The sequence below is a fragment of the Syngnathus typhle genome, linkage group LG15 (assembly GCF_033458585.1).
Source record: "Syngnathus typhle isolate RoL2023-S1 ecotype Sweden linkage group LG15, RoL_Styp_1.0, whole genome shotgun sequence".
NCBI lineage: Eukaryota > Metazoa > Chordata > Actinopteri > Syngnathiformes > Syngnathidae > Syngnathus > Syngnathus typhle.
Window position 1 is genome coordinate 2,628,858 of NC_083752.1, and position 27,184 is coordinate 2,656,041.

The following is a 27,184-nucleotide window of genomic DNA, read 5'->3' on the forward strand; positions in this document are numbered from 1 at the left end:
TTTACAGTACAGTATAATACATCATATACGGTGCTTAACAGCTGTTAAAGAACTTTGCACAACATATAAACAATACAATAGAACACACATAAATCATTGGCAATACTTATTCAATTGATTTAAGGGATTAGAGGTCAAATTTACAGATTGATGAAAATCTTTTCAATTAGTTATAGGTCAAATTTACAGATTGATGAAGGACTTCCAGCAAGGAAGAACATTTTAGAATTACAAAATGAAAAAAAAGATAACAGGTTTTTGGCCATTGCTAGTACATCATTATTTCTGAAAAGATATACTCTTTCAAATGTTAAAAAAAAAAAAAAAGCGTGTTTAAATTTTAACTTGTTCGTTGTCGGCGTCATTATGTCAATGCGCATCATTATTGCTATTTACGATCAACGATGCCCTTTTCAAAAGTACTCACAATCACTTTCCGTTTTTAGTTCCATTGTCAACGTATGTGAAAATAATACATTTTCTTATTTCAATAAAACCATTTAATTTCTGTAAAACTGCTAAGGCGCACATAAATAAGCAGAAAGTACAAGAATCACTTTAATCGATGACGTATTGGGGTTCTTCTGGATTTCTGGGGTGCGTATCATTGTTGCTGTTTACGGTAAATGTTAGTAGGCCGACAATGATGCCCTTTTCAAAAGTACTCAAAATCGCTTTCCGTTTTTTTTTTATTCCTTGTCAACGTATGTGAAAATAATACATTTTCTTATTGCGATAAAACCACTTAATTTCTGTAAAACAGCTAAGGCGCACATTAATAAACAGAAAGTACGAAATTCGCCTAAATTGATGACGTGTGCATTATGGGGTCCTTCTGGACTTCCGGGTGTGTGTAAACAGCTCATAAGTCGAGTCGTCTCGCCTGAAAAAATGTATGTTATTACTCTTTTACCTTTGACTTTCCTTCTGAATATTTATCAAAATACCTGTTTAAAGCGGAGGTGATATCTGAGCTATTATTGTTCCCTTGTCCAGGTCTAAAGTAACGTTTAAAATCACGTTGACGTCGGACCCCAAGCTCCCGTTCAAAGTGTGAGTACTTGACAGCTGAAATCGACCTGAAATATGATTTTAACCATTTTTTCTAATGTTTAGTTTCATTTCTCTTCTTGTTTTACTCTGAAGAGGTTGTTTGAGTTTACATCAATGCAGCTCGTCGCTTAGGGAGCTGATACAGTGATGCAATTTCAAACAATTAAATCAGGTTTCCTATAATAAATGTAAAGAATAATCAATTGCCTTTTTACAGTATTGAAATGTGTGTGGTATCTGTTTTAAATAGATTAAGTGTCCCAGAGAGCACGCCATTCACAGCAGTTTTGAAGTTCGCCGCCGAAGAGGTAAGACAACTAATTGAAGAGTGGCCATCGGAATCTTTCAACCCCTCTCGCAACTGCTCTTCAAGAATAATCTGCTGGATTTGAAAAGGGAGAGAAGGTCCCCAACTAAGCTCCAGTAACATTTGTCTCCACAGAGCGCAAAGAATATATTCCCATTGGCAACTGTTGTTTACCTTTAAATTGTGCAGAATGGGAAAAGCTTCTTTGTGTGTATTTTAACCAAGTGTGGCCTTGTTTGCAGTTTAAAGTGCCGCCAGCCACCAGCGCCATCATCACCAATGGTGAGTCCTCACATCTTGATCTGACGTGATATTGAATTTTTTGGGGGTGTCGGCGCTACAGCCAAATCCGATACCTTAATGTAGCTGTTGGATTTGCTTCACAATTTGGGAAGCGCGCTATCCGCGCCTCTCGGCAAAAGCTATCACCTGCTATCCAATTCACTCACTTGGTGTTCGTTTTCTTTCTTCAGTTTTAGGAAAATACTAAGACACTGAAACAAAATGTTGACTTACACAGCAGCTGGTATTGTTGCTGGTTCGGTGAGAGCTGGTTCCGTGGGGTTGCGTGCTGATTATGGGCGATTCAATGTGTGTGGGGGCTGGTTTTTTTCCATCCCGTCCTTCGGCCTTGGCCTTTGGCCGGCTTCTTGGCTGTTTTCTTCCTGGCGTTCTCCCTCTGGCACCTCTGCTGGTTTGATCTCCAAGTGTAAACCTTTTGTGCCATTCTTGTACATACACCCACTAGTTTTGGTTGTAACATCATCAATTCGCTAATGTTCCCTGACTATACAAAGTTCTTGCTCACCGCTTAGCATGCATTTGTTTCTTTGCTCTTTTGACACTCCATGTACTTACTTTGTCACATTCTTAGTTTAATCATGCTTCCAACCATATCTTTTCATTGTTAGGCAAAACATTTCCTTGTGCATATACTTGTCCGCTTATGTAATTTATTCAATGAGGGGTGAGCATATGTGTTTTTGTAGCTAGGCAGAGTTTTTTGTTTTTTCAAATCCCGTTCCTTCATAGCTAAATGCAAATTGAAAGGCTGCAGTTGTACATAAGCGTATTTGATGCCATTACATGGATTTCAGTCCAAATAATACAGCTGTAGATTTCTTTGCATTATTGTTGTATTCTGATTCATGAATTGCTGATTTAGGCTGTTTTTGCCACACATGTAATTTTCTAATTGACCGCTAGGTGGTGCAAGTACACTATTACAGCATGAGTCGTTCGTTCTTGGCGTGTGTAATCTTGCTCCATGGTTTCATTAACATGTGTTCTCCTTGCAGATGGGATAGGAATCAACCCTGCACAGACAGCAGGTGAGCTGCAATGTTTGTTCACAAATCAAAACGGCCTCCCTCACATTTTGTCCTGCTTGCAGGCAACGTGTTCCTGAAGCATGGCTCAGAGCTGCGCATCATCCCCAGAGATCGCGTGGGACGCCGCTTGTCTCCACCAAGGAGACCGTGACCAGACCTTGCCTCGCGTCCTATTTATGTCCCGCTTGACCTGTGTATGTTTGTGTGTAGGTGTACACTCGTAATGACACACCTCATGCTGCCAGCTTGGCATCCCCACAGTAAGTGGATGTTAACAGAATTTTATAATGTTAATGAAAAACAATAAAATGACAGTCACTCAGCGTAACACGCCACACCTTGCTTTTTGGACCATATTTTGGAGTTCCGATTGCCATAAGAACCCGGAATTTTAGTGTGGTCCACGTTCGGTCCCAGGGTAATTTACCAGGGCCTAAAAAAAGGAGTAGGGGTAGTACTTTTGAGGTCCAGGTGGCGCTACTAATGAAAATTAAAAATACATGCATCGTACCACAGACAGTTTTGACTCAGACTCTTCATTGAAATTATAAGGATTTTTTTTTGTGGTTCAGAAAAGGTAAAGTATTTTTGCAGGTGCAGATCTCAGTGCACACTCCGACTATCATATGAGATTTTGGGGGGGGGGGGGTGTCTGTTTTAACATTTTCCATCAAAAATCAACAGGTGCGCATTTCTATGGATGCCAAATGTAGTGGAAACTTATAGTTCTTTGGACTGTGCCCAACTCCCATTAACAGAGATCAACGTGTGTTCTATGGAACTTGGGCAAAAGTGGTGGTGACGCAAACAGTTCTACGGACTGACTCCCAAGATTCCCACTGTAACCATTTTCCTGGATTTAACCTGCAATAATAAATGGAAATTCTATTTTTAGTAGACCTGTAAAGTGGGCATTTTATATTGCTGTTAAGTGAAAGTAAGTATTTATTGATTGAGTTGATCAAGTATCTTCAACTTTGATCCAGCACGCAGCGCAGCCTTTTTGCTGCGTTGACGCCGGCGGACGCTCCCCTCCGCTGCCACACCAGACGGACGAACCGCTGTGCAAAACAAAAGGGGATGCAATGATTTCCCCTCCTCCTGGCGGTGGTGGCGGTGGCGGCGGCGGCGGTGACGTTTCGCGGCAGTTGCTGTAAACTGCGAAAATGTCAAACTTGCAGACTGAGCGTCGCCAGCCAGGCTTGCGTCATTAACCGGACCAAACCGCAGCACGGTCTGCAGTATCCCTCCGCCTACCACCTCAAGGTAATGAAATTACATGAAACTACAAATGATATAATACCTAAGGTACGTGATCAACGTTTTTGTAGTTTTTAACGTGTCAATGCGCTGTGTTTTAAGTTGGATTTGTTGGCGTTATCCATTTGGTTTCAAATGAAACCGTGATGCGTTCACGGACTTGAAGCGTACGCATGTTTGTCAGGTGGGAAGGCGGCGGAGGGATCTGGAGCGCCGGCGCTGCGGTTCCAGCCAGCCTGACGCCGCCGAGGCTGCTGTGTGGCGCTCCGGCTTGTAGCCTGCAGGAGCCCAGCAGACTCCAGCGGGCCGGCCCGCCTCGGACCTGCGGCGGTAAGTGGACGACTTGCCACCGCAACCGGTTCCGTTTGCCCTTCACAACAATCGCTTGCCCAGTCTAGTTTTAGTTTGGGGTTTCATGTTGATGGATGAGAGAGTATAAGTCAGAAGTTCGAGGCATAAAACAACTTTAAAGTTAAAGTTAACACTGTTAACCATCTAGTTTTTATGAGTTTTTTCGACTTTAGGGTGAATGCCCAAGATGACCTTAAAATGCTCCGTGACCTTTGCAGGGTAATTTACCTGTAGCTTATAAATTTGTTTTATCCAAAGCGAATATTGGTAACGCTGTTAACAGCTCATGCTCATATGTGAGGACGCTCCGGCTCTGCTAAACTCACTTAGCACTTTCTTTTTTTTTCTCTCCAGAGACTTTTATTTTGAAACCCTGACAACGGATGCCCTCCACTCAAGTGGGCCTCCACAGTGCAAACGTGCACCTTCACTGACTTCAGTCGTGACGCACCGCGTGGACTACTTACAACTACAAATACGACCACTAACGTGTAGGTGAGACTTTATTATTAATATTCTGTTTTGCTACTTATTATCTGCATTTTAATCATTTAAAGTTGTAAACCGTTTAAATAGTCCCTTAAGGAACTTTTGCATTTAATGTCACTTTTTTTTTTTTTTTTTTTTAGCTTTGAATAAAGACAATTTTGTCACAAATCGTTTGAATAACGTCCAATTAAATGCGCCTGAATGATACGTTTGTGTGCGTTGCGTTCAGTTGTAATAAACGGAATCTTGTTTACTTTTTGCCGAGGAGTGGGCGTGAGGAGGAAGAAGAAGAAGAAGAAGAGGGTTGGGGGGGCTGGTGATAAAGCATTAGGTAATTGGACTATCTGAGCCGGCAGACTGTGTGACGCCGGCTTCCATAAAGCAGTTGCATGTGAATGTGTGCTTACTCGGCTGTACTTTTCTCTCTTTTTTTTTTTTGAAGTCATGTTAAGTATGGACCTGCTCACTCCCGATGATGATGTATGGAGATACAGAAAATAAACACAAACACAAAGACACAAATCCCTCCTTCTGTCCTGTGATGTGTTCTGGCCAGACAGTTTGGCTCCTGGGCGTCTTCACGAGAGAAAGAGAAACGCCACAAGAGGACCTTTCTCTGCCTCCTCCCCCTCCTCCTCCTTCTGCCTGGAAAAGCCTTCCTCTTCCTCATCAGCAGCATCTTCTCACCTCTCTCGACAGGACTTGACAGAAACACCTGCGTACTTTTCAGCACTACATTTGGCGCAGGTCAAAAGGGTAAGTGTTTATTGTAGTAGCTTAAAAAAAAAAAAAAAAGTGTCATCTTCTCATTTCTCTCAACAGATGCGGCAAACCTAGATCATCTCCATTCTGAGCATCGGGAGCAAAAAGCGACCATGAACTCATCCACGTCCATCACGTCACTCTTCTCCTTTACCAGCCCGGCCGTCAAGCGTCTGCTTGGCTGGAAGCAGGGCGACGAAGAGGAGAAGTGGGCTGAGAAAGCTGTGGACTCCCTGGTCAAGAAGCTCAAGAAGAAAAAAGGAGCCATGGAGGAGCTGGAGCGAGCTCTCAGCTGCCCCGGACAGCCCAGTGAGTGGACGCTTTATAGCAGCTGATGAAATCCAATCGGGGGAAATGTAAAGATCGATGACTCGGCGTTCAAATCATCAGGCAAGTGCGTGACCATCCCTCGCTCACTCGACGGGAGGCTGCAGGTGTCGCACCGCAAGGGCCTGCCGCACGTCATCTACTGTCGCGTGTGGCGCTGGCCGGACCTGCAGTCGCACCACGAGCTCAAGGCGCTCGACTGCTGCGAGTTCCCCTTCGGTTCCAAGCAGAAGGACATCTGCGTCAATCCGTACCACTACCGTCGCGTGGAAACGCCAGGTAAGTGCGGGAATCCCGCGGGATCCGAAACAGGAAGTCGATTTGAGGTTTTCTCTTCATCCAGTGCTGCCGCCCGTCCTGGTGCCACGCCACAGCGAGTTCAACCCGGAGCACAGCCTGCTCGCCAAGTTCCGCAACGCCTCGTTGCACAACGATACGCTGATGCCGCAGAACGCCGCCTACCCGGAGTGCTTCCCGCCGCTGCCGGGCTCCTCGTCCTCCTTCACGTCGGCGTCGCCGTCCTCCTCGTCTCACGGACGCTCGCCCGTATCGCAGGGTTACCCCGACTCGCCCTGCAGCCCCACCGAGCCGGGTAGCCCCTACCAAATTGCAGGTCCGACATCAGCCGGCTGAGTAAACGGGGTGCGGCAGAACTCCAAATGGTTTTCTTTTTCCATCAGAGACTCCCCCTCCACCGTACAGCATGATGGAGTCGAGCCCCCAGGAGGACGTGAAGCCCTGCAATGCCACGGAAGTCACCAAGCTCACCTTCTCTGCTCCGCATAGAGGCAAGTTCAGCTCGTCCTACCGAAGGATTTCCTCGCTGACACTGGCCGTCCTCTTCCAGATTTGCGTCCAGTGTGCTACGAGGAGCCCGAGTACTGGTGCTCCATCGCCTACTACGAGCTGAACAACCGGGTGGGCGAGACGTTCCACGCGTCCTCGCGCAGCGTCCTGGTGGATGGCTTCACTGACCCGTCCAACAATAAGAACCGCTTCTGCCTCGGCCTGCTGTCTAATGTCAACCGCAACTCCACCATCGAGCACACGCGCCGACACATCGGAAAAGGTCATTTTTGTTGCAGTTTTTTTTTTTTTACTAGACTAATACGGAGGGTTAAAAAAAATATTGAGTTATGACACTAATGATGATAAATAATTTTCATGTAAAAATGAATACATAATTGTCACACTTTTTTCTTATTTAAACAAAAAGCGAATGCTATGAAAGTACCGTATTTTCCGCCCTATAAGGCGCACCTAAAAACCTAAAATTTTCTCAAAAACCAACAGTGCGCCTTATAGTCCGGTGCGCCTTATATATGGACCAAATTCTTAAATTGAAACTGGCCCAAAGCATTGTGTCATGAAATCAATCATAAGTGGCCCGCTGAAGACTATGAATCATGACTCAAAAAGACTATGGATCATTATTTTATGATTATAAAGTAATTTGTTCCGTCTGAAGTTGAAATAAAAAAGCTAAAATGGAGAATGATTTGATTTGGATTAAAAATCTGACATGATGCATTAATGGTGCGCCTTATAGTCCGGTGCGCCTTATATAAGGATAAAGTTTTAAAATGGGCCATTCATTGAAGGTGCGCCTTATAGTCCGGTGCGCCTTATAGGCCGGAAAATACGGTACTTTAATTGCAAGTCAAACGGGGTTCTGCAGATTTCTCCGATTTGACTTTTTCTTTCACATTATTGCCAAAAAGCGATTGCGTAAGAATGATCCAGAACCTTGGATGTCATTTCCTTTTTTAAGGCTTGCACTTGTACTACGTGGGCGGCGAGGTGTACGCCGAGTGCTTGAGCGACAGCAGCGTGTTCGTGCAGAGCCGCAACTGCAACTTCCAGCACGGCTTCCACGCCACCACCGTTTGCAAGATCCCCAGCGGCTGCAGCTTGAAAATCTTCAACAACCAGCTTTTCGCCCAGCTGCTGGCACAGTCGGTCAACCACGGCTTCGAGGTGGTCTACGAGCTCACCAAGATGTGCACCATCCGTATGAGCTTTGTCAAGGTGACGATGTAAAACGCCAGATGAGCTTCCACTTCCCATGGAAGAGCGTCTTGAGGTGATGTCCAATTGCGCTCTTTCATTCTAGGGTTGGGGGGCGGAATACCACCGCCAGGATGTGACCAGCACCCCCTGCTGGATTGAAGTGCACCTACATGGGCCCCTGCAATGGCTGGACAAGGTGCTCACCCAAATGGGTTCCCCACACAACCCTATCTCGTCCGTGTCGTAGTAAGCAGACGGTTGAAGTTTGGAAGGATGACAGCGCGGCGTCTCCAGAAGTTTCCCAGGATGACGGTCCTTGTTTACTGAGAGACTGACTTTCATTTGGCTTCTTGATAGCTTTGTGTTTTCTTGCATATTCCCGCGGCACTTCTAGACCAGGCAACGCTTCCTGTGTGATTTGTCCTTTATTATTATTTTAATGTACTGACCAATGTTTGCTTGTACTTCCATTAAACTAAATTTTTACAGATTATGCTGTTAGGATAGATATGCATACATACACAAATTGGCACTATGCAAATAGAGATGTTTCACTAGTTTAAATATTTTTTTATTTCACTCGCTGTGTGGCTCGTGAGCAGAAATCATCCTTTTTTCTTTTTAAAACAAAAACACCAACAGACTGCAAATAGAATAATAAATAAATAATAGAGTGGGGCGTACGCGGCTGGTCAGCATCCGCTGAAGTTGTGCTGCAGCGTCAAGCTTCGACTCTGTACCGCCAGGATGTGCTGCTGCTGCTGCAGGAAGTGGATCACCTCAGGACTCCTCAGCAGTGACTGAGGATATCAGCATAACACAACTTGATTTGATACATCCTAAATGTTTGTGTTCAAATACGTTTCCATCGATAAGTTACTTACCAGCCTTTTTTGGTTGAGCACCTGCTCGATGAGAGAGGGTCTGGCCGGCCGGTCTCCCATTGCCCCCAGACGCTGCTTGTTGACAGACACGGGACGTTCCTCACAGTTGTCCTGAACCAAAAACAACATATTTGTCCCACATAGGAAGAGTCCAGAAATAATTAAGAAGCAAGCAACAAACTGCATGCTAATGAATCATTGTTTTGCGGAGCACTTACGTCAATTTTGTTGGTAGACATGGCCTGGTCGCTCTTCTTCTTCTTGTACTTGTCCTTGTACATCTTGTTGCGGTGCTTCTTGCACATCCAGGGCTTGCGCTGCTTGGCCACCTGCGAAGTGGTTTCGGTGCAGCCGTCGTAGGTGCACTGCTTGGGCGCGGCACCGTCGCCCTCCGACGCCTCGTCGTCGTTCAGCTCCTCCGGACTGGCGCCGTCCCGCGGGTCGGACGCGTCGAGCACGTCGCTCTCCTCGTCGGCGTCGTCCAGGTCCATGAGGTCGGAAGCCTCCATGGGGATGAGTGTGATCACGTCGCGGCTGTCCACCGAGCGGCTGTCACCCACGATGTAGCGCTGGCCGTCCTTGGTGAGCAGGATGGCTTTGGAGGCGTCCGTGCGGACCGAAGCCTCGTCATCGCTCATCTTCGGAAAAACACGCTAACGTCCACCTCAAAATTGTCTTCGTTAGCAACGGTATGCCATATTTCACGCGATTATTTCAACAAAACAGTCGAAACATTGGGATGCTATATGACGTCATAAAACAGGGACGTGTTTGTTGTGTGAAGTGACAGCTCTTCTTCGTCTTGTTTTCTTCGCCTCAATCGACTTCGTGCGCTAGCGTGCCCTCCAGTGGATCAAGTCGGAAATGAGAATTTTACCGATCGCCCTTAGTTTCCTGCGGATTTGGGCAAACCCCCAATGAATTGTGGGTTATATTGGCCATCAATGGTAGCTTGACATGCCAGACCCAAAACACGCCGATTTGGGTTTTATAAGCTTTTTTTTTTTTTTTAACAAAATGGACTTCCAGCACACCTTTGGGCAAATATTCATTTCATCACGTTTGCTGGCAAGTTGAGGGTGTGACACGTCCATGTTTGAGTGCACATCCGGCAGTCTTAGTTAAAATATTTATTGCTATTTTTTTAAACCTACATTTTGAGCACGTGACCAGGTGAGTTCTTCCACTCATTAATTTCGACATGACGTTAAAACCAAAGTGTTTATTTATGTGGGAGTGTGGAACAGTGCAACACTGTTATCAATCAATCTGCCCGTTTTTGCTTGCCCGTTCACTTGTTAAATTGCCGTAATCTGAATAACCGTTAGATGGCGCCAGAGTACGGGGAAAAGATAACGTCCGCCCTAGCTAATCCAAAAGGAATGAGAATAAGTTTCGTTCATGACCTCCCGTGATGATGTAACTCATTGTGAGCGCTCTGAATCTTGATTTGATTTGGTTTATTTCGTCAAGTACGGCACACTTAATTCCACATTTTGTTTAACACGACTAGTCCTACAGGAAGCGTGTTGAAGCAATTCTCAAAGGCTGTCAAATGTAAACAAAACAATTTATTTTTCACGTTTTTAATTTCCGGCTCAATTTGGTCACGCAAACGTTCCCAGACGTCATTCAGGCGAGAAGGCTGCTGGCGAATGTGGCCCGTATGCTAGATTAAAATAATAAACATTGTCCCAATAATGTCAAACGACAACTAATACAAAATCTCAGCCTTTGTAAAGACCATACTATGAAACGAATTGAATGGCTTAACAAGCTTTGTTGAGTCTAAAGCCAGGATAAATAAAAACCAACTTGGTGGCAAATCTGAGCCGATTTCCCGAGTAGGGGAGCATTTCTTTGGAAATGGTTTTGGCAATCCTGCAGCCAGGCGCCCCTGCTGGCCAATAGAGTTGTTGTCTCTCGTAAGTCATGTGACTTCTCCTAAACCAGACAGCATGCAGCCTGAACCTTGCACGATGCTTTTCTTTAGATATGATCATTGTTGAATAATGGCATGCTAAAAATATTTTTTAGAAGTGGCGCAGGTGAACTGGTTCTTCAGGTTGCAATCCGTCTTCTAAGAAAAAACATTTTGTTGAAACTTCCATTCCGAATCCTATGTCGTGCCTCAAACAGGTTTGCAGGCCCGGATATGACCCCCTCCTGACCCCTCCCCCCAACTCCTCAAAAAAGAGGCTTCAAGGTTTTTATTGCCACTCCCAGTTGACGTTTACTGTAGTTAACACAGACTTTATTGTGTGTGTGTGTGGGGGGGGGGGGGGGGGCGTCGGATGTCCGCCCCCTGCATTATTGTGTGGGAGTGCGCGCGTGTCTGTGCGTGTGCGTTGTGATGGCTGTCAACTGTGCGAACCGTTTACTTCCTGGAATGACCGCAGTGACATCCGTACAATTAGATGCACAAACGTAATCCAAAACAAAGCCGTTATGTTTTTTTTGTTTTTTTCTCACTCCCTTCTACTGAACCGATCATTTACGTTGACGTAGGCATTCCTGAGTTAACAGTCAAGCATTCTCCAAGCTAAGCCAACCAGCCAGGAGCCGCTTAAACTTTCTCTTCATATTTGTAAGCAATGATACACCAAGACAGGCTCACCCCCTCCGGAAGGAAGCAAATAACAGAAGAAAAAACCCCAAGCGGTTGTTTTTTTTATATTTCTATGCAACCCCACACGATTGCATGTGTGAGCTGCCTCCCATCTTTCCTGTCCTATGCGCCTGCTCGGGCTGTTCTGCTAAACCACCTGACTTTCTGTCACTCCTCCTTCCTTTCCCTTTCCCTCTCTCTCTCCCTCTCTCTCTCACTCTATCCACTGTATAAACATGCATTTGATTTCTCTCATAATGTCATGTTCATGAATAAACAGATGGAAAGTGTCAATCGATAAACTGCACGTCTGTTTTTGTTTTGTTGTAGGTGCAGGGTGGTTTTCCCATGGGAGGTGCATCCTGGCCAGGGGGGGAGCGTGTCTTTTTCCACGACGGCTTTGACGTTTTCCTGTAAAGCACGTGAGCGTGCTCAGCACTCATACCCACGTAGCGTCAAGACGCTCCCTCGTCAAACGTTGGCGGCACCAGCGCTGAGCGTGTTGCTATTTAAAAAGCGTCAACACCTGATCGCCCGCAGGTACTCTTCTTTGGTCTTTATAAAAAGTTTGGGTGTGACTGCCCTCAACGCAGCCGTTACTAAAGTGGGCCAAATTATGCCAGGATTCTCGCTGGTGTAGTTTTCCACTGGAACTCATCCAAGGCCTAAAGTTTCTACCCATTCAACCATTTTTAAACTAAGAATTCCATGCAGATTCTGTTAAAGTCAAGTGACAATCGTTTTTGGCATTAGCAAAACACGTGTCGACATGTTTGCAGCCTTTATGTCCTGCAAAGGAGGACAAATGACCAATGTTGAGAATTCTTGAAAAGAAAACATTGCAGCACACAAGGTTGCCTTGTTGCCAATTTGAAAGGAAAGTGGAGCCTTGAGATATGGGTGACCCTACTTCCGTTTATTATGATGACAAAACACTTTTGTCCACTACCTTTATGCTAATGCTAACACATTAGAAATACTTGGCCCTTTAATGAATTGACATTCAATCCAATTCAGAGTTGTGTATTTATTTTTGTAAGTAGCTGAGGCTTTGATATTGGACAGCCAAAGTTATTGTATGTAATGAATACTAACACAAAAAAATACTAAAATTGGGGAAAAAAATCTATAGACGGGAGACTGTAAAACATGTTTTGGTCTTATTCTGGAATACATCCGGAACAAAGTTCTTATAAACTGGGATAAAATCTTACATGGTTAGCATTATCAGATCAACTTGTTGAATATACACCAGGAAATGCCAGGACTATGTTGAGTGGGAGTGGGAGTGGGAGGAGGGGGATTTCTTTTTTTCTTTTTTTTTGCACTGGAATTCAAACATTTCACAATAGTTTAGAAAAAAGAGAGAAGCGGTCTGCTGTGATCATGTTTACAGTTCTGTGTGGAAAGCACCAAAAACGTTGCTCTTCTTTGTCACTTCTCTCTTTTTAGACTTGTAAATGCATGTACACTAATTAGTCACCCAATTAGGGCAGTAATGGAGTTTACAGTTCACAACAATATTGGACAAAAAAAAAGTTATAATTTTAAAAAAGTATTATGGATTATGAATGAAATATATACTGTACATTATTATGATGTTAAGTCACTTCTGTTAATAAGAAGATTTCTCCTATTAATAAGAAATAAAATAAATCTACTGGTTATTCAATTATTAAAATAATTGTTAGTTGCAAGTGCAATTCGGCGGCGAATAAAATGACTGTTCATTTTGGCTTTCCACTCTTTCTAAAGCATATCTTTCCATTCTTTTTATAAATAAATGGTAAAAATGCACTCCATACGGTTTTTGTTTTTATTAGAAAAAATACAACAAACAAATATTTACATGTACAAGTGTTTGGGATTGTTGGGCTGAGGGTAAATGCTTGGTTATCATGCTCCCAACAAAATAGATGACATTTTTGTCCCCTGTAAAATTGAGAGAAAACTGCTCTGCGGATGGATGGATGGATGGATGGATGGATGGATGGATGGATGGATGGACTCCTCGCTCAGAAACAGAGATGGAATGAAAGTAGTAGTCCCTTCATGTCAAAATTCCTTCAGACGTTGCCCATGACAATAATCGTTATAGCTGCAACCAGTTTGAAAACCAAAGAGCTGTGTGTGTCAGGAACAAGGAGAAGGAGAAGGCGAAATTTTTTGGCCACCGGAGATGCTGTAGGCCTAAAATTCTATATTTTACAAAACAATTCCTGAGTGCACACCAGTGGGCAAGAGTCAGCGAAGGATGAGGGGTGATCACATCATTAACGGCGAGAGGCTTATAAAGTCCAATGAATGACCATCGTTCAGTCCATAATGGAAGCTGCCGAATCTCGGGCCACCGAAGTCGCTCCAGGACTCATCCGTCGCCAGCGGCGGCATGTTGAAGTCTGAGTTGAGCGTGATGTACTGAGGGTGCAGCGACTGTTCGTCTACGTCGTCGGCTGTTCAAACAAGAGGGAGCGGGGCGCACAGTCAGGACCTTGAAGGACACATTACAACCACAAATGTCGACCTCAGAGCCGCAGAGACTAGAATTTCTAAAGTAAACCCCCTCGAGGACCACAATGCTGGTTTCATTCAATCTAGTGAAGCCCGATTCACCCGCATAATGAGAATAGCGCAACCTGGTAGAGTGTGAGTGTGAGCCGTGGCCAACAGCAGCTCCTCATCCCAAAAAAATCTGGACACTGGAGTGAATCTCTGAATGCATGTAGGAAAAGAATAGGGCTGGCAAGCTCTGTTTACCTGAAGACTCGCTCCACTGGCTTCCCGGACTGGTGCACGGGCTCAGGAGTGGCTTGCTGTCTTGAGGAATTGTTCTTGAGCAACTGTTCTTGAGGAATTGTGCGTCTCTTTCCAGTTGTTGGCAAATCTAAAGACAAAAAGATGGAGTTTAGTATTCTTGCATTGTTTATTTGTGGCTGGACAACGTTTGATGAAATGTTGCTCACCTCCACGATGTCGTGTTCAAACTCTGCAGGACGAGCGGAACGGAAGAGAGAGAAAAAGAGAAGATGCAATGAGAATACACTTCTACTTTTTAACACACTGGCCAAAACTAGAACCAAAAGCCACAACAATACTGAGGTCTTACCAGGGCTACGCTCGGGCGAAACTTGGAATCGGTTTTCGAAGCTGATGGACAGGTCGCTCCCCAGTCCATACGAAGAAATATCATTAAAGGAAGTCCTCCATGGCTGCGGGTCGTCCGACGGACTCCTTGTGCGCGACTCGTCGCCTTGCGAGTCCGTGCACATTGTGCTGTCCACTATGTTCTCCTGAGGGAACTCGAGGTCGTCGTGCAGCCGAGACAAGTCGGGCGGCGACTGGGTATCGCTGTAGTCTGTGTCCTCTGCCGCCATTTTGACCTGCGAGAAGGAGTCTGGGGTGAGATCCAAGTCTGCAACTAACTTGGACCCTATTCTGATCTGGAACTTGGGTAGGTCTGTGCTAGCTAGAACTAGGTTGTGGTCTCATGGGCAATTTGGACCTTGAATCAAAAAGGTGTGGCATTGAAAAGGAGAAACTGAGGGCAATGCAACAGTGTTTGCTTGCGTGTTATAAAATATGACTGAGTTGGAGAGAGCATTTACCTGCTTCTTGGACTTTGCTTTGTGTTGTTTGGCTGCAAGGGGAACAAAAAGAGTTGACATTTTAATTCCGGCTCAGTCGGAAAAGCGGGCTGAGGGGGTTTGCTGTCAAACGGACCCACCTTTCTGTTTCGGGGGAAGCATCCGGAAGACTCGCATGGCCAAATGGCCCTTATTGATGCTCTTGTTCTTCACCTCCTCAACGTCAGGCAACGAGTTCATGGCGCAACGGAAGTTGGCTTTCCAGGTCTTGGCGTCGCCCTCGGTGCTACCCTCAATGTATTTCCCTGCAAAGGAGTTTTTTTTAGCCACGGTCCGTCCGACGTGACGTTCCACGTGTGGCGGCGGGTCTCGGCTCACCTGTGTGGATGGCCCACTTCTTAAACAGGCTAGCGTCCTTGTCCTTGTCCCAGCCGTGGCGAGCTGCGTGCTTCCAAGGAATGGAGAACATGCTCTTCTCCTCATCAAGCCAGGCCAGACCTGCGATGCTTCTAGACTCGATCATTTTCTCCAGCCACGGCCGCATCTTCATTCTAGACACCGGCATGTTGAAGCTAGAAAAAACACCCAGAAGAGGGATTTCAATTTGTATTTCTATTAGAAACAGACAGCGGCGAGATCCCCACATCCACTTGTGGCTCGCTCGGCATTGTGAGAGTGCACCGGGAGGTCACGGCCACGACGTGCACAACAGATCAGATAGCGCTCGTTTCGACTTTATTTCATCTAAGCGGCACATTGTAAACACTTTAAAGTGCGCGAAGAGGGTGCATTCACCTTTTTTTTTTTTTTTTTTAAATGCATATAAATAAGAATCAATTCAATATAATGCTGCGTGTCCACTTACAAGCTCTCTTGTGAAGACGGAAAAAACGGAAAATATAATCCCAATTGGAAAAGTGTTTTCTTAATTTTCCTCTTGAGGTTTTTTCTCCTGTACTTTCTTGTTCTTCTCATTTAGAGTGTAAAAGCAGTGACTCCAGCAAGAGCGAGCTGCTCCCCTTTTATAGGTCTTCTCGGAGGCTGGGAATCCCCGCGTGACCGAGTGAGAGGACGCTGCAAAAAGTGTCCACCTCGTTGCAAGAAAATTACTACGTTACATCGCGTTTATGACATAAAACGCGTGAAAAAAGTGAATGTTTTCACCCTATTCGCAGGCTTGGTGTTAGAAATCAGCGGTGTGTCTTAAACGAATGAATCAGCTACAAAAAAAAAAGACAAATTTGAACCGTCATTAGTGTTGTTTGAGGTCTTAAACCCAACTTTACTCGTATTTTGATATAACTAAAGTCTTTATTCAAGTGTGAATCCACCCAAACGTGCCAAACGAAGAACTCTCCAGTGATCCTGCAACGATTCATCCTTTTTTGTGCAGTAATTTCTATTTTCACGCGCATGAGTTTCATCGGGCATGAGCACTTTTTGCAGCGCCAATACACATGCGCACTAGCGACCCACTCGTTCAGCGCTCTGTCGTTTCACTGAAGTCACGTGATTGAAGAGACGAGGAAGTCCATGCCAGGGCCAGGCGTGGTTGCCCTATGTGAAGGTTTATTATTTTTAATTGTTAGCGTGTGTTATTAACACAGGTAAGAGTTGTGTGCAGCATTCTTATGACAGGTCGCGTGCGAAATTGGGGCCACTCCATTAGGTACATTTTGATTCATAAATTGTGCTTTCAGTGTAATCATTCTAAAATCGGTCTAAAATCTATTCTACCCCAAAATGCCGCCATACGCACACACACACACACACACACACATATATATATATATATAAGTAGCCTACTAAGTAGCCTACTAAGTAGCCTACTTTCATGCAGGTGATACACCCAATTGAAACTCGAAGCAAGACTTTCTTTAAAAAGAAATACACACGCGCACTATATATATATATATATATATATATATATGCTTCGAGTTTCAATTGGGTGTATCATCTGCATGAAAGTCGGTTACTTATCATAATTGTCGGCATGGTCATGATCATTATCAGCTTCCTTTTGGCATAAACAAGTCTGGCGAAGTGAGGTGGAAGCCGAGCGCTTTTCGCCGAAATGGTGTAGTTATTTCTAAAGCCACTGGAGGGCGCGGATGAGTCGTTTTGAGGGACCTGCGTTGCGCGCTTGCTGGCGTGGTGACGTCAGCAACTGATAGAGGCGCTGTTGACGCGCTTCACAAGAGTGGCGCGCGCGCACTTGACTCGGTTCTTTAGGGACTTCCCGGTAGGATGGTCAAGTCTCGTCCGCTCCTATGCCCATGTGGGTTGGTGGGAGTTCCACGTACTTTTCCATGTCCTGACATCATCCCCCGGTTTTTCCCACTTTGTTGGCGTTTGTGTGTGTGTGTGAGGGGGGGGGGGGGGGGGCAGAGGCAGAATAAAGAAGAGATGGAAGTCAGGTGACTTTCCAGAAAAAAAAGTGTGTTTATGTGTGAGTGATGTGTGTGTACTGTGCAATATGCATATAATTTCACTGACACATAAGCAAAGTAACATTTTATGAGATCTTCGATGCAAAGAAAATATAATATAATTAAATGTATTCATTTATTTATGGTTGAAAACAATCATTCGATAGTTAATTGATTACCACACTATTTTATTCATTTTATTTATTTTAACCCTAACCCTAATCCCAAATAAATAAAACAGGTTTAATTCCTGGGAATAAAACATTTTTTTATTCCCAGAAAAGATTATATTCAATAGACAAAACATGCGCTGTTTTATTTATTACAAAATGTGATTTTTTTTTTCTCGGGGTAAAACATAGAACATATAGAAAGCAGATCCATTTTTTTACATCTACATCCTCCTCTGGCTTGCCATCTCCTCTATATCCATCAGCCCACCTGAAGAGGTTACTTTAGTTCAGTGGGCGCGGCTTGCTGACCGTGACGCAACGTTGCCCCATATCAGCACCTCCTCCATCGCGCTCTCCCAATTTTTTACTCACTCCAGATAAACGCTTCCAACACCAAATGATGCTTATTGTTCGTCAAACCTAACACGTCTATTCCATTCAATATGGTTTTGATATAGAAGAGATAGGCTGCACTGCATTGCCTTGACTCCACCACCCCCCCCCCCCATCCCGCCTCCCCCTCCCACCCTAATCTCCAGATTGCCGGTGCCTCTTTGCAGCAAGCAAGCATCCAGTCCAGTCCACGGCCGCTGCACCCGGGACCCCCCCAAACACCACGTCCACATGAGACAGACATGCTCGCCTTCGTGCTGGTGTCCGGCTCGCTGTGGATCCTCTTGGGTAAGTCTTATCATTATCATGAATACCAACAATCACAATTTGTCCTCATCGTTCACCTTCATGCGTTTTTTAAGGGGAGGGCGCGCAGGGTGACGCACAAGGCCGACCTTTTGCGTCATGCATTGTCTTTTTGCATTTAATTCCATTGGTTCTTCATTTATTTTGAACTCAAAGGCCCAAATAGGATGCTATATAGGACGGATTTATGGTGAGATGCTAAGCTAATGGCGATGCTAGGACAATCGAGTGCCTACGTCATCATAGGCCATTCATGCTTTTTTGTTCTCTAGAAATGGATGGCTGCATCCGCGCATGGATAGAAATACACGAATGAGGTTATTCGTCCCGTTTTAATGTCCTCCACCATGCTTCATGGAGATGGCGGGGGGGGGGGGCAAGTCGGGGTGGAGGGGTGTTTGACGTCGAGGTCGATGCTGATTGGACGTCACAACGTGAGCTGTCCACGCGAGAGGTGGTGCTGAAAAAAGAGGAGAGGGTGCCAATGGGGAGAGAGGAAAGGAGACGCTTGTTATTTCAGTTCTAATTGTTCATTTATTTAGGAATGACTAAAGATTAACTTCGAAATACATAGGTGATACGTAAGGTATTTTCGTTTGATTTTTTTTTTTTAAAGAAAATGTAACAGTACTAAAAAGAAAAATAGGACTAGCCTAAAATGACGCAACACCTGTCCCAGCGTCCCGTCTCATCACCTGGCCGCTGCTGTCCGTCATTAAAAATGCATGCTACTTATCTTAGCACAATCCATGTAACCGTACTCCTTTTCTTTAAATTTTAATTAAAGATGTCCTAAAGCTTCTTTAGGCTGTTAAAAACTATTTTCTCTGGTTGTCAACAAATAGGAATCCAACTTTGCAGAACTTAACAAGAAATGGCCGCATAAAACAAAAGACGATTAACATGGGGCAGCAAGGCATATAAATAGCGTATCCAAAAAGTCTTCTTCCTCGTCTTCTTCTTCCTTGAAATTTGGTCTTGCAGTGCCTTTGCTCTTAAGTGCTTCCTCAGCATTCATCCCCTCGTGGTAGAGCAGAATGTAATGGCTGCCCGGGCGGTAAATGCTGAATCAGGCTTGTACCTCTGCGGTGTGTTTGAGATATTCGGAAAAAAAAAATACTTTTAGCATTATTAATTGTCTTTTTATTGTGAGGGGGGGTTCAATTACCTGAGTTTGCAATTAACCCGCCGACCATAAACGGAAGTGTAGTCAAATGGGCAGGAGGTTGTTTTGAAGGTCACGCACATGCTTTTGTATGCGCCACTTTTGTTGTTGTTGCCTATGGGGTTGATGGTTTTGTGTTAAAAGGGGGAGGAGCCAAATGAAGTGGTGTGACATCTCACATGCTTGGCAGTTAATCTCACCGTTAGCAGCGAGAGTGTCTTTTGACTTCCTCTTTCGCGTTTCAATGCCAAGTAGCGTTACATTCAACTCCTCATTAGGAACCATTTCGATTGTTCCCAAGAGATCTCCAAAATATGCAATTAAAGATGTCATTCCTCTGGAATTAAAAAAAAAAAGTTCCTTCAAGCTCAACGACTGCTCGCGGCAGCAGTCGTTAGAAGGACCGACGCCTGAGCACGTGGCGCCAACAAGAAATGACACGCCTGCTAGTGATGACGTCACAGGGTGCTTTTTAAAAGCCTGACATCTGTTCGCAACGCTGTCAAGTGGCGATAAAGCGAGCTAAAGAGTGACAGAAAGAGAATGAGAGAGAGATCCAGGTCAGAGGCGTCCGTCCGTCTCAGCTCTAATCGGCTCTGACATCCTCAAGATGGACGCTAATCACCCGCTACAGCCTTTAGATGGCCTGATAGGGCGGACTTTTCAGGACCTGGGTCCAAAATGAACTCGCTCAAGAACAAGAGGTCCCTGAACACAACACAGTTCTATTCCAACATGGCCGTTCATTAGGAACCATTGAGATTATTCCCAAGAGGTCGCCGGTGTTGAGTCCGTGCTGTGTTGGTGGCAGCTGTAGCAACAAACGTTTTAGCGGGAGATGTTTGAGAACTCCACAACCTCTGCAGGGAGCCAGTGAAGTCACTACAGGACATTTAGTTTGATATCAGCTGAGTAAACCCCCAAAAGTTCGCGTCGTGCTCCTTTGTGGGATCTTGAACGCAACGCGTGCAGGTTTATATTTAGATTTGCCGAAGAGTTTTCTAATCTTTGACTGCCACCATTCTCCGACGTCGATTAATCCGGTCGGGATTTGTCGTTACTGAAAACTGGTTCTCGATTGGACTTGACAATGGCACCGGCTTAGACCCTGAACGCAACACGGTGGCCGCTCCGTAGCCTTGACGATTCAGCCGTCGTCCCACAGAGCTGAGTTCGACGCTGATGGAGAAGATGCAGGGCCAGGAGATGCTAAGTGGTCTGAGGGTGCCGGACATGGCGGAGCTGGGCCACTTCTTCAGCTCGCTGCCCACATCCACGCTGTTGGGAATCGGCGCTCTCGCCGCTGTGCTGGCCTACTGGCTGGCCACCAGGCCTCGCCCCATCAAACCGCCATGCGATCTCTTGCACCAGTCCGAGGAGGTGCCGGTAAGACTCTCGGCGGATGAGAGGAAAGCGCAGGACGAGAGCTTTATCGGTTTGCTTCCATGCGTCTTTTTATGAAGCGCCAAGATGGCGGTCGTAGGTCCATGATGGGTGACGCTTCCGAGCTGCTGACTCATTACCACGACGACGCGAGGACAATGTACGAGGTCTTCCAGCGAGGCCTTCATATATCAGGTACACAAGGACGGACGGGGTCGCTCAAATTGACGCCGTGTATTGTTGCTGTGGTGACGGTCGCCGTCTCCTTTCTCACAGGCGACGGGCCTTGCCTGGGCTCTCGACTCCCCAACCAGCCTTACAAATGGCTGTCCTACAAAGAGGTGGGATAGAAGTCCGACATTTCCGGACGATCATTTATAAATTGAATCGCAAATTATTTTACATTTAGTCAATGCATGTGGCCCAGGTTTTAAAAAAGAAAAAAACCTGCTGCAGAATTATGTAAACACATGTTCTGGCTGCAAGTTAGAAGGTCCTCTTGCACTTTTAATTTTTTTAAGATTATTATCAGAAGTCATGTCGCTTCCAGTCAGACCAAAGTCATCCGAAGAGTGATGCGAGGGTGAATGTGTGAGCTCGCTGCGGCTTTGCTACATGTGTGTCACAATGGCCTTTCCGTATTGTCATTGTGTTGCCGCCACCCCGCAGGTCACGTCCCGGGCCGAGCATCTGGGATCGGGCCTGCTACACCAGGGATGCAAGGCCAGTCCAGACCAGTTCATCGGGGTCTTTGCTCAGAACCGGCCTGAGGTTATCCTTCCCTTTGCACTTAGCCGTAAAGCCCCAAGATATAAAATTGCGCTTTAGGAATAGAATAGCCTTATTGCATTCATTGAGGACAAATCCCTGTTGTCTCTGTGTCTTTGACAAACTAATCCAAACAATCATGTTGCGCTCATCTTAACAAACCGTATGAAAGCAAACATGGAACGTAACCTGTCAAGTTGGACTGACTCATTAGATTCCAATGAACAATGGGAGTTTTTATTGAGTTCAATTTTGCTCAACACCTTACAAAAGCTCATGTAAACAGTCACTTGTTAGCATGTTAGTGCTATTTTCCCAAGAGAGATTAGAATCGGTGTAATAATAATAATAATAAAAAAAACTAGATTAAAATATGATCATACTGTTGACAAACCAAACAATGTCAGATATTTTGTAACGCAGTGGATCATCTCGGAGCTTGCGTGCTACACGTACTCCATGGTGGTGGTGCCCCTTTATGACACGCTGGGTCCTGACGCTATACGTTTCATCATCAACACGGGTAAGAGGCTGGTTAGCCACTGCTAATTACATTTCGGATATTGTGTGAGACCCTATTGAAACTATAATTGCAGATATGGGCAGTACGTAAGCGTGCCGTTTCTGTCCCTGCAGCCGACATCTCCACGGTGATCTGTGACAAGGTGGACAAAGCTCAAGTGCTGCTAGCCAACGTGGAGCGCGCGGAAACGCCGGCCTTGCGCCGCATCATTCTCATGGATGCCCTGGACGCCGTCCTGGTTGAGCGCGGACGCGGCTGCGGTGTGCACGTGCAAGCCATGCTGGAAGTGGAGGTAGCACATGGCCGCCACCCCAACGTTAGCATCTGTCAGGTTGCAAGTTTGACGCCTAACAAAGGATGACGTCCACTGCGTGACCAAGAAGAAAACTTGCGTGACATCAAAGTGTTTTTGTTGCGCTACGGCTTTAACATCATCAGCTTAGTCAAAACAACAAACCGGTTTGTCGCTTCTTATGTCTGCATGTTTGTCCCTCAGGCGCTGGGCAGAGATAACCATCGAAAACCTTTAGTAAGTATGTTTGTTTCATCTCGATGACTACTTCATCAGGCGCACAATCTAATGAGTTACAAGATCACAATACAAGTCTCCTTATTTGCCTTGTGTGTTTATTTATTGAGATCCTAATTGTTGATTTTTTTATGAATAATTTGGTATAATTATACGACTACGGTGGAGACGTAATTATGATGACGTGACTGATTTCCCCCCCCCCCCCCCCGCACAGCCGCCCTCACCACAGGACCTTTCTATTGTGTGCTTCACCAGTGGAACAACAGGTGATCCGCAACCACCAATGATCCATCACTCAGAAATAAGAAACAACGTAAAAAAAAAAAAAAGAAAAATTCCTGCAGAAATTTGAAATGGAATATTTGTGCATTTTTTTAAAACACCAAATTGCAAGCGTGGCTAATATTCACATTTAATTCGTCCCGCTCAGGAAACCCGAAGGGGGTGATGCTCACTCATGGGAACGTGGTGGCCGATTTCTCTGGCTTTCTCAAAGTGACAGACGTGAGTCACTAAAATCAACCGCATTCATCGTACTTGAACTCTGAGCCTTTTCCGTTCATCCTCTTCTTATCTGCAGAAAGTGATTTTTCCCAACCAGGACGATTGCCTCATTTCCTTCCTGCCGCTGGCTCACATGTTCGAGAGGCTCATCGAGGTAAGCGGTTCTCACACACACACTTCGGTCATGTCCTCAGCTGACCTGGCACACAATGAGGAAGTGCTTCTGTGAGCTTGCCTTATTGCCCCCGCACACCGCTCCCTCCACCAACTGTATTTCCACCGGCAATAGTGGGTTGATGGAAGTCCATATATGGGCGCTTGCCTGTTGCCACATGTCTAGCCACGAGGTCTGGAGCAGAGAATTGTTGTTCTCGGCTTAAAAAAAAAAAAAAAAAAAAGCCTGACTCGTCCTTTTATGAGTCACATTTTTCTTTCACAATCATGTTTCCAATTATGAACACCACATGTTATTTATGTCTGCATTATCAACAATGGGTTTGCCATGTTATCCACATCTGTGCATATGCATGCATATTTTAAATATATTATATTTCTTTGTTTGGCCTCCCAGTCGGTGGTCTACTGCCACGGGGGGCGCATCGGATTCTACCAAGGCGACATCCGCCTGCTGCCTGATGATATGAAGGCCCTGCGGCCCACCATTTTCCCCGTGGTGCCCCGCCTGCTCAACCGTATGTACGACAAGGTTCGTTTTAGAGCACCACGGCGATCGACCGGGTTTCAAAAAACAAAGTAAAAACATTTTTGTTGTGCTCTGCAGATCTTCAGCCAGGCCAACACCCCGTTGAAGCGCTGGCTTCTCAACTTTGCCGCCCAGCGAAAAGGCGCCGAAGTCAGCAGCGGCGTCATTCGCAGCGACAGTATTTGGGACAAAATTTTCTTCAGTAAGATTCAGGTAACATGATTTCAAATGTCCTTCATCTCTGGCAATCTGGCAGAACTTGAATATCCTGGGTGTGTGCAATGTTTGTATTTTGCAGGCCAGCCTGGGTGGCAGACTGAGGATGATCATAACCGGGGCAGCTCCCACGTCGTCCACTGTGTTGGGGTTCCTCAGGGCAGCTTTAGGATGCCAGGTGATAAACACGCATTGGCGCCTCATGTATGCAAGGCATCGGAATGAATAATTATCTAACAAATGCTAAAATGCGTCATAGTTGTCAGAGGTGCTGACGATTAAATGTATATATGTAGATGGCCGTAGATGTTTTGTAGGATTTCATGCAACAACCTGCATACCTGCAGGTTTACGAAGCGTACGGGCAGACGGAGTGCACGGCCGGCTGCACCTTCACCACGCCGGGAGACTGGACGCCAGGTGATCGCTCATTTCTTATACAACAATCCTTATCTGAGGTCCAATAGGTCAGAAGGGTGCAATAAAAGACGACACTGGAAGAATAATAAACAAGTGTCGGAATGAGGTCGCACGCAAGCATGCCCAAAGAAGGCAAAAGTGGTTTGGCAGCATTACAGAGTCAACAAATGATGACAGACCGATGCTATAACAAAGAAGACACGTCACTTTTGGGCCACTTGTTTTTGATGAATAGGATTCAAATGTAGCTTGCATTCAAAAGTGTAAACAAACAAGAAAAGCTCTGATAAGAAACAGAATTTACGCAGAATGACGTTATATTTGTTGCATTCAATTCCATGTGTATTTGGCCTGAAATTGATTCATTAGCAAACACTTATTTGCATTATTTTTACTCCATTCCGAATGAGCAGAGTAGGCCCTTATTATAAGAACAAATATTTGTAGTATTTCTTAAACTATTGAATTAATACGGATCCAAATGACGCACGTGTTTGCGCGTAAGTTTGCGTTTCACCAGAAATGCAACTGAGCTCCGTCGCAAAATGTAGTTTAGCAACACCACCTGCTGGACAATACTGGTACTACAGGAAATGTTACCTGGCCGAATGAGTAAGGCTTTTTCTTGACCTGGTTTTGGCGTTTAGGTCACGTCGGCGCTCCGCTGCCTTGCAACCTCATCAAGCTGGTGGATGTTCCGGAGAAGAACTACTTTGCCGCCAAAGGAGAGGGTGAGGTAAGTGTAAAAACCCCCCAAAATTTGGAGGCTACCATATATTTTTTGCAGACATTATTTTGTGTCTAGCATGAAGGTACCTCGTAGATGATGCACTTTGATTAACGTTGATTGTTTTTGTAATTACAGCCAATTGAGTGTAAATATCCCCAAAACTAATCAGACCTTTGTAGCTGTTTCACATGAGTTCCTTGTTTGTATTTCAGGTTTGCGTGAAGGGACCAAATGTGTTCAAGGGCTACCTCAAAGACCCCGAGAGGACCGCCGAGACACTGGACCCGGACGGCTGGCTCCACACCGGCGACATCGGCAAATGGCTGCCCGTACGTCTCGCGAATTGATATCGTCTACGTAGACTCACGGTGGATTGATGGCGCCTTTTCTTTTTTTTATTCCAGAACGGCACCCTGAAGATCGTGGACAGGAAGAAGCACATCTTCAAGCTGGCGCAGGGCGAGTACATCTCTCCCGAGAAGATCGAGAACATCTACATCCGGAGCGAACCCGTGGCCCAGCTTTACGTGCACGGAGACAGCCTCCAGGTCACACTAGTTCTACAACTATTGGACTGTTCATGTCCCCCCTCGGTTCTTTTTGATATTTATGGTCCCTGTGCGCAGTCCTGCCTGGTGGGGATTGTGGTGCCCGACCCGGAAGTCATGCCCACGTGGGCCAAGAAGAAAGGCATCTTAGGCACTTACAAGGACCTGTGTAAAAACACAGTAAGTAGGTGTAGATATACGGCAAGGTGGCATTTTTGAGCCATCTCAAGAATTGCAATGCCTGTGTGGATAGGAACTTAAGAAGGCCATCCTTGAGGATCTGGTGCGTCTGGGCAAGGCCGGCTCTCTGCACTCTTTTGAGCAGGTGAAGGAATATTTTTTAAATGGATACGCAGAATGGTCATTGATTTGTATGTTCAAGCGAACCTAGCATTTACTAGTTGTTTTGGAAACTCTGAAGATTCAGACCGTTCATATGGCGCCAGTGGCCTCAAAGTGTCCTCTTCCTTGGAACAGGTGAAGAACATCTACATCCACAGCGAGATGTTCTCCATCCAGAACGGTCTGCTGACGCCCACGCTAAAGGCCAAGCGGCCCGAGCTGCGGGAATTCTTCAAAGAGAAGATCGAGCAGCTCTACAGCACCATCTCCATGTGAGGGCAGACCTCCGAACCCACAGTAACGCACATTCAAGAACAAACAGCAAAAAAAAAGAAAAGAAAAAAAAAGTCACCCTCCGTGCATCCAGATCGACCTCGACGTGCTGTAGAGTTTTCATTCAAACATCCAAAACATGAACTTTTTTGTGGGTTCACTCAAGGATACCTCCTGCCTTACCAGTCATGGTGGCCGTTTTGAGGCACACCCACCCACCACGCTTCTCTTTCCTGTCCTTTTTTTTTTGTTTTTGCACAAAACGAACGACAAAGAGGGTAAAAGCAGGACTTGTTGGGGCAGTGCATGCAGTAGCCCTGCTGTGAAAACACAGACTGACCATTCACTTTTAATTAAACAGGAGCTTGTATTTTTTTTTTTTTAAACCACACACGAGTAATGTAGAAGCTGTTCAAGATTGCTCCTTGTCCCAAAGTGTGGAAACGAATGATGTATGTGATGTACGTGAGGACAGCTACGCTATAGATGTAAGCTTATTTATTGACAATTCAAGTTGGCAGTTTGAATGGGATTTGTATTCATTTTTATTCTTTTAATTGTGTGTGTGTAGTGGGACAAACGTATTTATTTTTCTTTTCTTCTGCAGTTGAATCAGCAGCATATCCTTGTAATAATAATCCTAATAATGATGACGACTGGGGACAGGAGGGAGGGGAGACCAGGTTCATGAATTAAAAAAAAAAAAACATCCTGGAATGATTTTAAATTGTTGTCTTAATTATTCCAAGGGGTTTTAAGAAAATATACTATTATTATTGTTAATTAAAAAAAAAAGCTAATATATTTATC

At 45.3% G+C, this 27,184-nt stretch overlaps 5 protein-coding genes across 17 annotated transcripts; 3 read left to right on the forward strand and 2 right to left on the reverse strand.

Annotated features, from left to right (window-relative positions):
- Positions 1-789: 789 nt before the first annotated feature.
- Positions 790-3,210, forward strand: ufm1 (ubiquitin-fold modifier 1). Its single transcript, XM_061299665.1, has 6 exons — positions 790-893; positions 997-1,053; positions 1,304-1,361; positions 1,603-1,642; positions 2,659-2,691; positions 2,754-3,210. Exons 1-6 carry the CDS (start codon positions 811-813, stop codon positions 2,840-2,842), a joined length of 360 nt encoding a protein of 119 aa, XP_061155649.1. The 5' UTR covers positions 790-810; the 3' UTR covers positions 2,843-3,210.
- A 588-nt stretch (positions 3,211-3,798) lies between these two features.
- On the forward strand, positions 3,799-8,381 carry smad9 (SMAD family member 9). Of its 11 annotated transcripts, none has more exons than XM_061299601.1 (13): positions 3,799-3,957; positions 4,136-4,281; positions 4,657-4,797; positions 5,060-5,122; positions 5,244-5,271; positions 5,352-5,547; positions 5,614-5,862; positions 5,944-6,159; positions 6,224-6,493; positions 6,561-6,668; positions 6,728-6,949; positions 7,652-7,908; positions 7,994-8,381. In XM_061299601.1, exons 5-13 carry the CDS (start codon positions 5,245-5,247, stop codon positions 8,135-8,137), a joined length of 1,689 nt encoding a protein of 562 aa, XP_061155585.1. In that variant the 5' UTR covers positions 3,799-3,957; positions 4,136-4,281; positions 4,657-4,797; positions 5,060-5,122; position 5,244; the 3' UTR covers positions 8,138-8,381. The 11 variants fall into 11 exon arrangements, with proteins under 11 accessions (XP_061155585.1, XP_061155586.1, XP_061155590.1 ...); XM_061299602.1 differs by having other exon boundaries at positions 4,657-4,793; XM_061299606.1 differs by lacking the exon at positions 5,244-5,271 and having other exon boundaries at positions 5,057-5,122; positions 5,348-5,547.
- Positions 8,382-8,439: 58 nt separating this feature from the next.
- rfxap (regulatory factor X-associated protein) lies at positions 8,440-9,556 on the reverse strand. Its single transcript, XM_061299658.1, has 3 exons — positions 8,993-9,556; positions 8,775-8,885; positions 8,440-8,690 (listed from the first exon to the last, which is right to left on the reverse strand). The coding sequence occupies exons 1-3, from the start codon at positions 9,410-9,412 to the stop codon at positions 8,583-8,585; spliced, it is 639 nt and encodes a 212-aa protein (XP_061155642.1). The 5' UTR covers positions 9,413-9,556; the 3' UTR covers positions 8,440-8,582.
- A 60-nt stretch (positions 9,557-9,616) lies between these two features.
- LOC133168206 (long-chain-fatty-acid--CoA ligase 6-like) lies at positions 9,617-27,101 on the forward strand. 2 transcript variants are annotated; one of them, XM_061299598.1, is made up of 23 exons: positions 9,617-9,947; positions 11,713-11,922; positions 18,129-18,249; positions 20,598-20,818; positions 20,896-21,010; positions 21,092-21,156; positions 21,485-21,586; positions 22,007-22,106; positions 22,220-22,398; positions 22,603-22,635; positions 22,853-22,904; positions 23,069-23,142; positions 23,219-23,296; positions 23,714-23,848; positions 23,924-24,058; positions 24,144-24,239; positions 24,409-24,481; positions 25,129-25,217; positions 25,424-25,540; positions 25,616-25,759; positions 25,838-25,939; positions 26,013-26,084; positions 26,237-27,101. In XM_061299598.1, exons 3-23 carry the CDS (start codon positions 18,204-18,206, stop codon positions 26,375-26,377), a joined length of 2,169 nt encoding a protein of 722 aa, XP_061155582.1. In that variant the 5' UTR covers positions 9,617-9,947; positions 11,713-11,922; positions 18,129-18,203; the 3' UTR covers positions 26,378-27,101. The 2 variants fall into 2 exon arrangements, with proteins under 2 accessions (XP_061155582.1, XP_061155584.1); XM_061299600.1 differs by lacking the exon at positions 9,617-9,947 and having other exon boundaries at positions 11,164-11,922.
- Positions 13,185-15,990, reverse strand: LOC133168222 (interferon regulatory factor 1-like). Of its 2 annotated transcripts, none has more exons than XM_061299642.1 (8): positions 15,832-15,990; positions 15,345-15,538; positions 15,107-15,271; positions 14,988-15,019; positions 14,489-14,762; positions 14,346-14,368; positions 14,140-14,266; positions 13,185-13,835 (listed from the first exon to the last, which is right to left on the reverse strand). In XM_061299642.1, exons 1-8 carry the CDS (start codon positions 15,939-15,941, stop codon positions 13,648-13,650), a joined length of 1,113 nt encoding a protein of 370 aa, XP_061155626.1. In that variant the 5' UTR covers positions 15,942-15,990; the 3' UTR covers positions 13,185-13,647. The 2 variants fall into 2 exon arrangements, with proteins under 2 accessions (XP_061155626.1, XP_061155627.1); XM_061299643.1 differs by having other exon boundaries at positions 13,687-13,873.
- Positions 27,102-27,184: the final 83 nt, after the last annotated feature.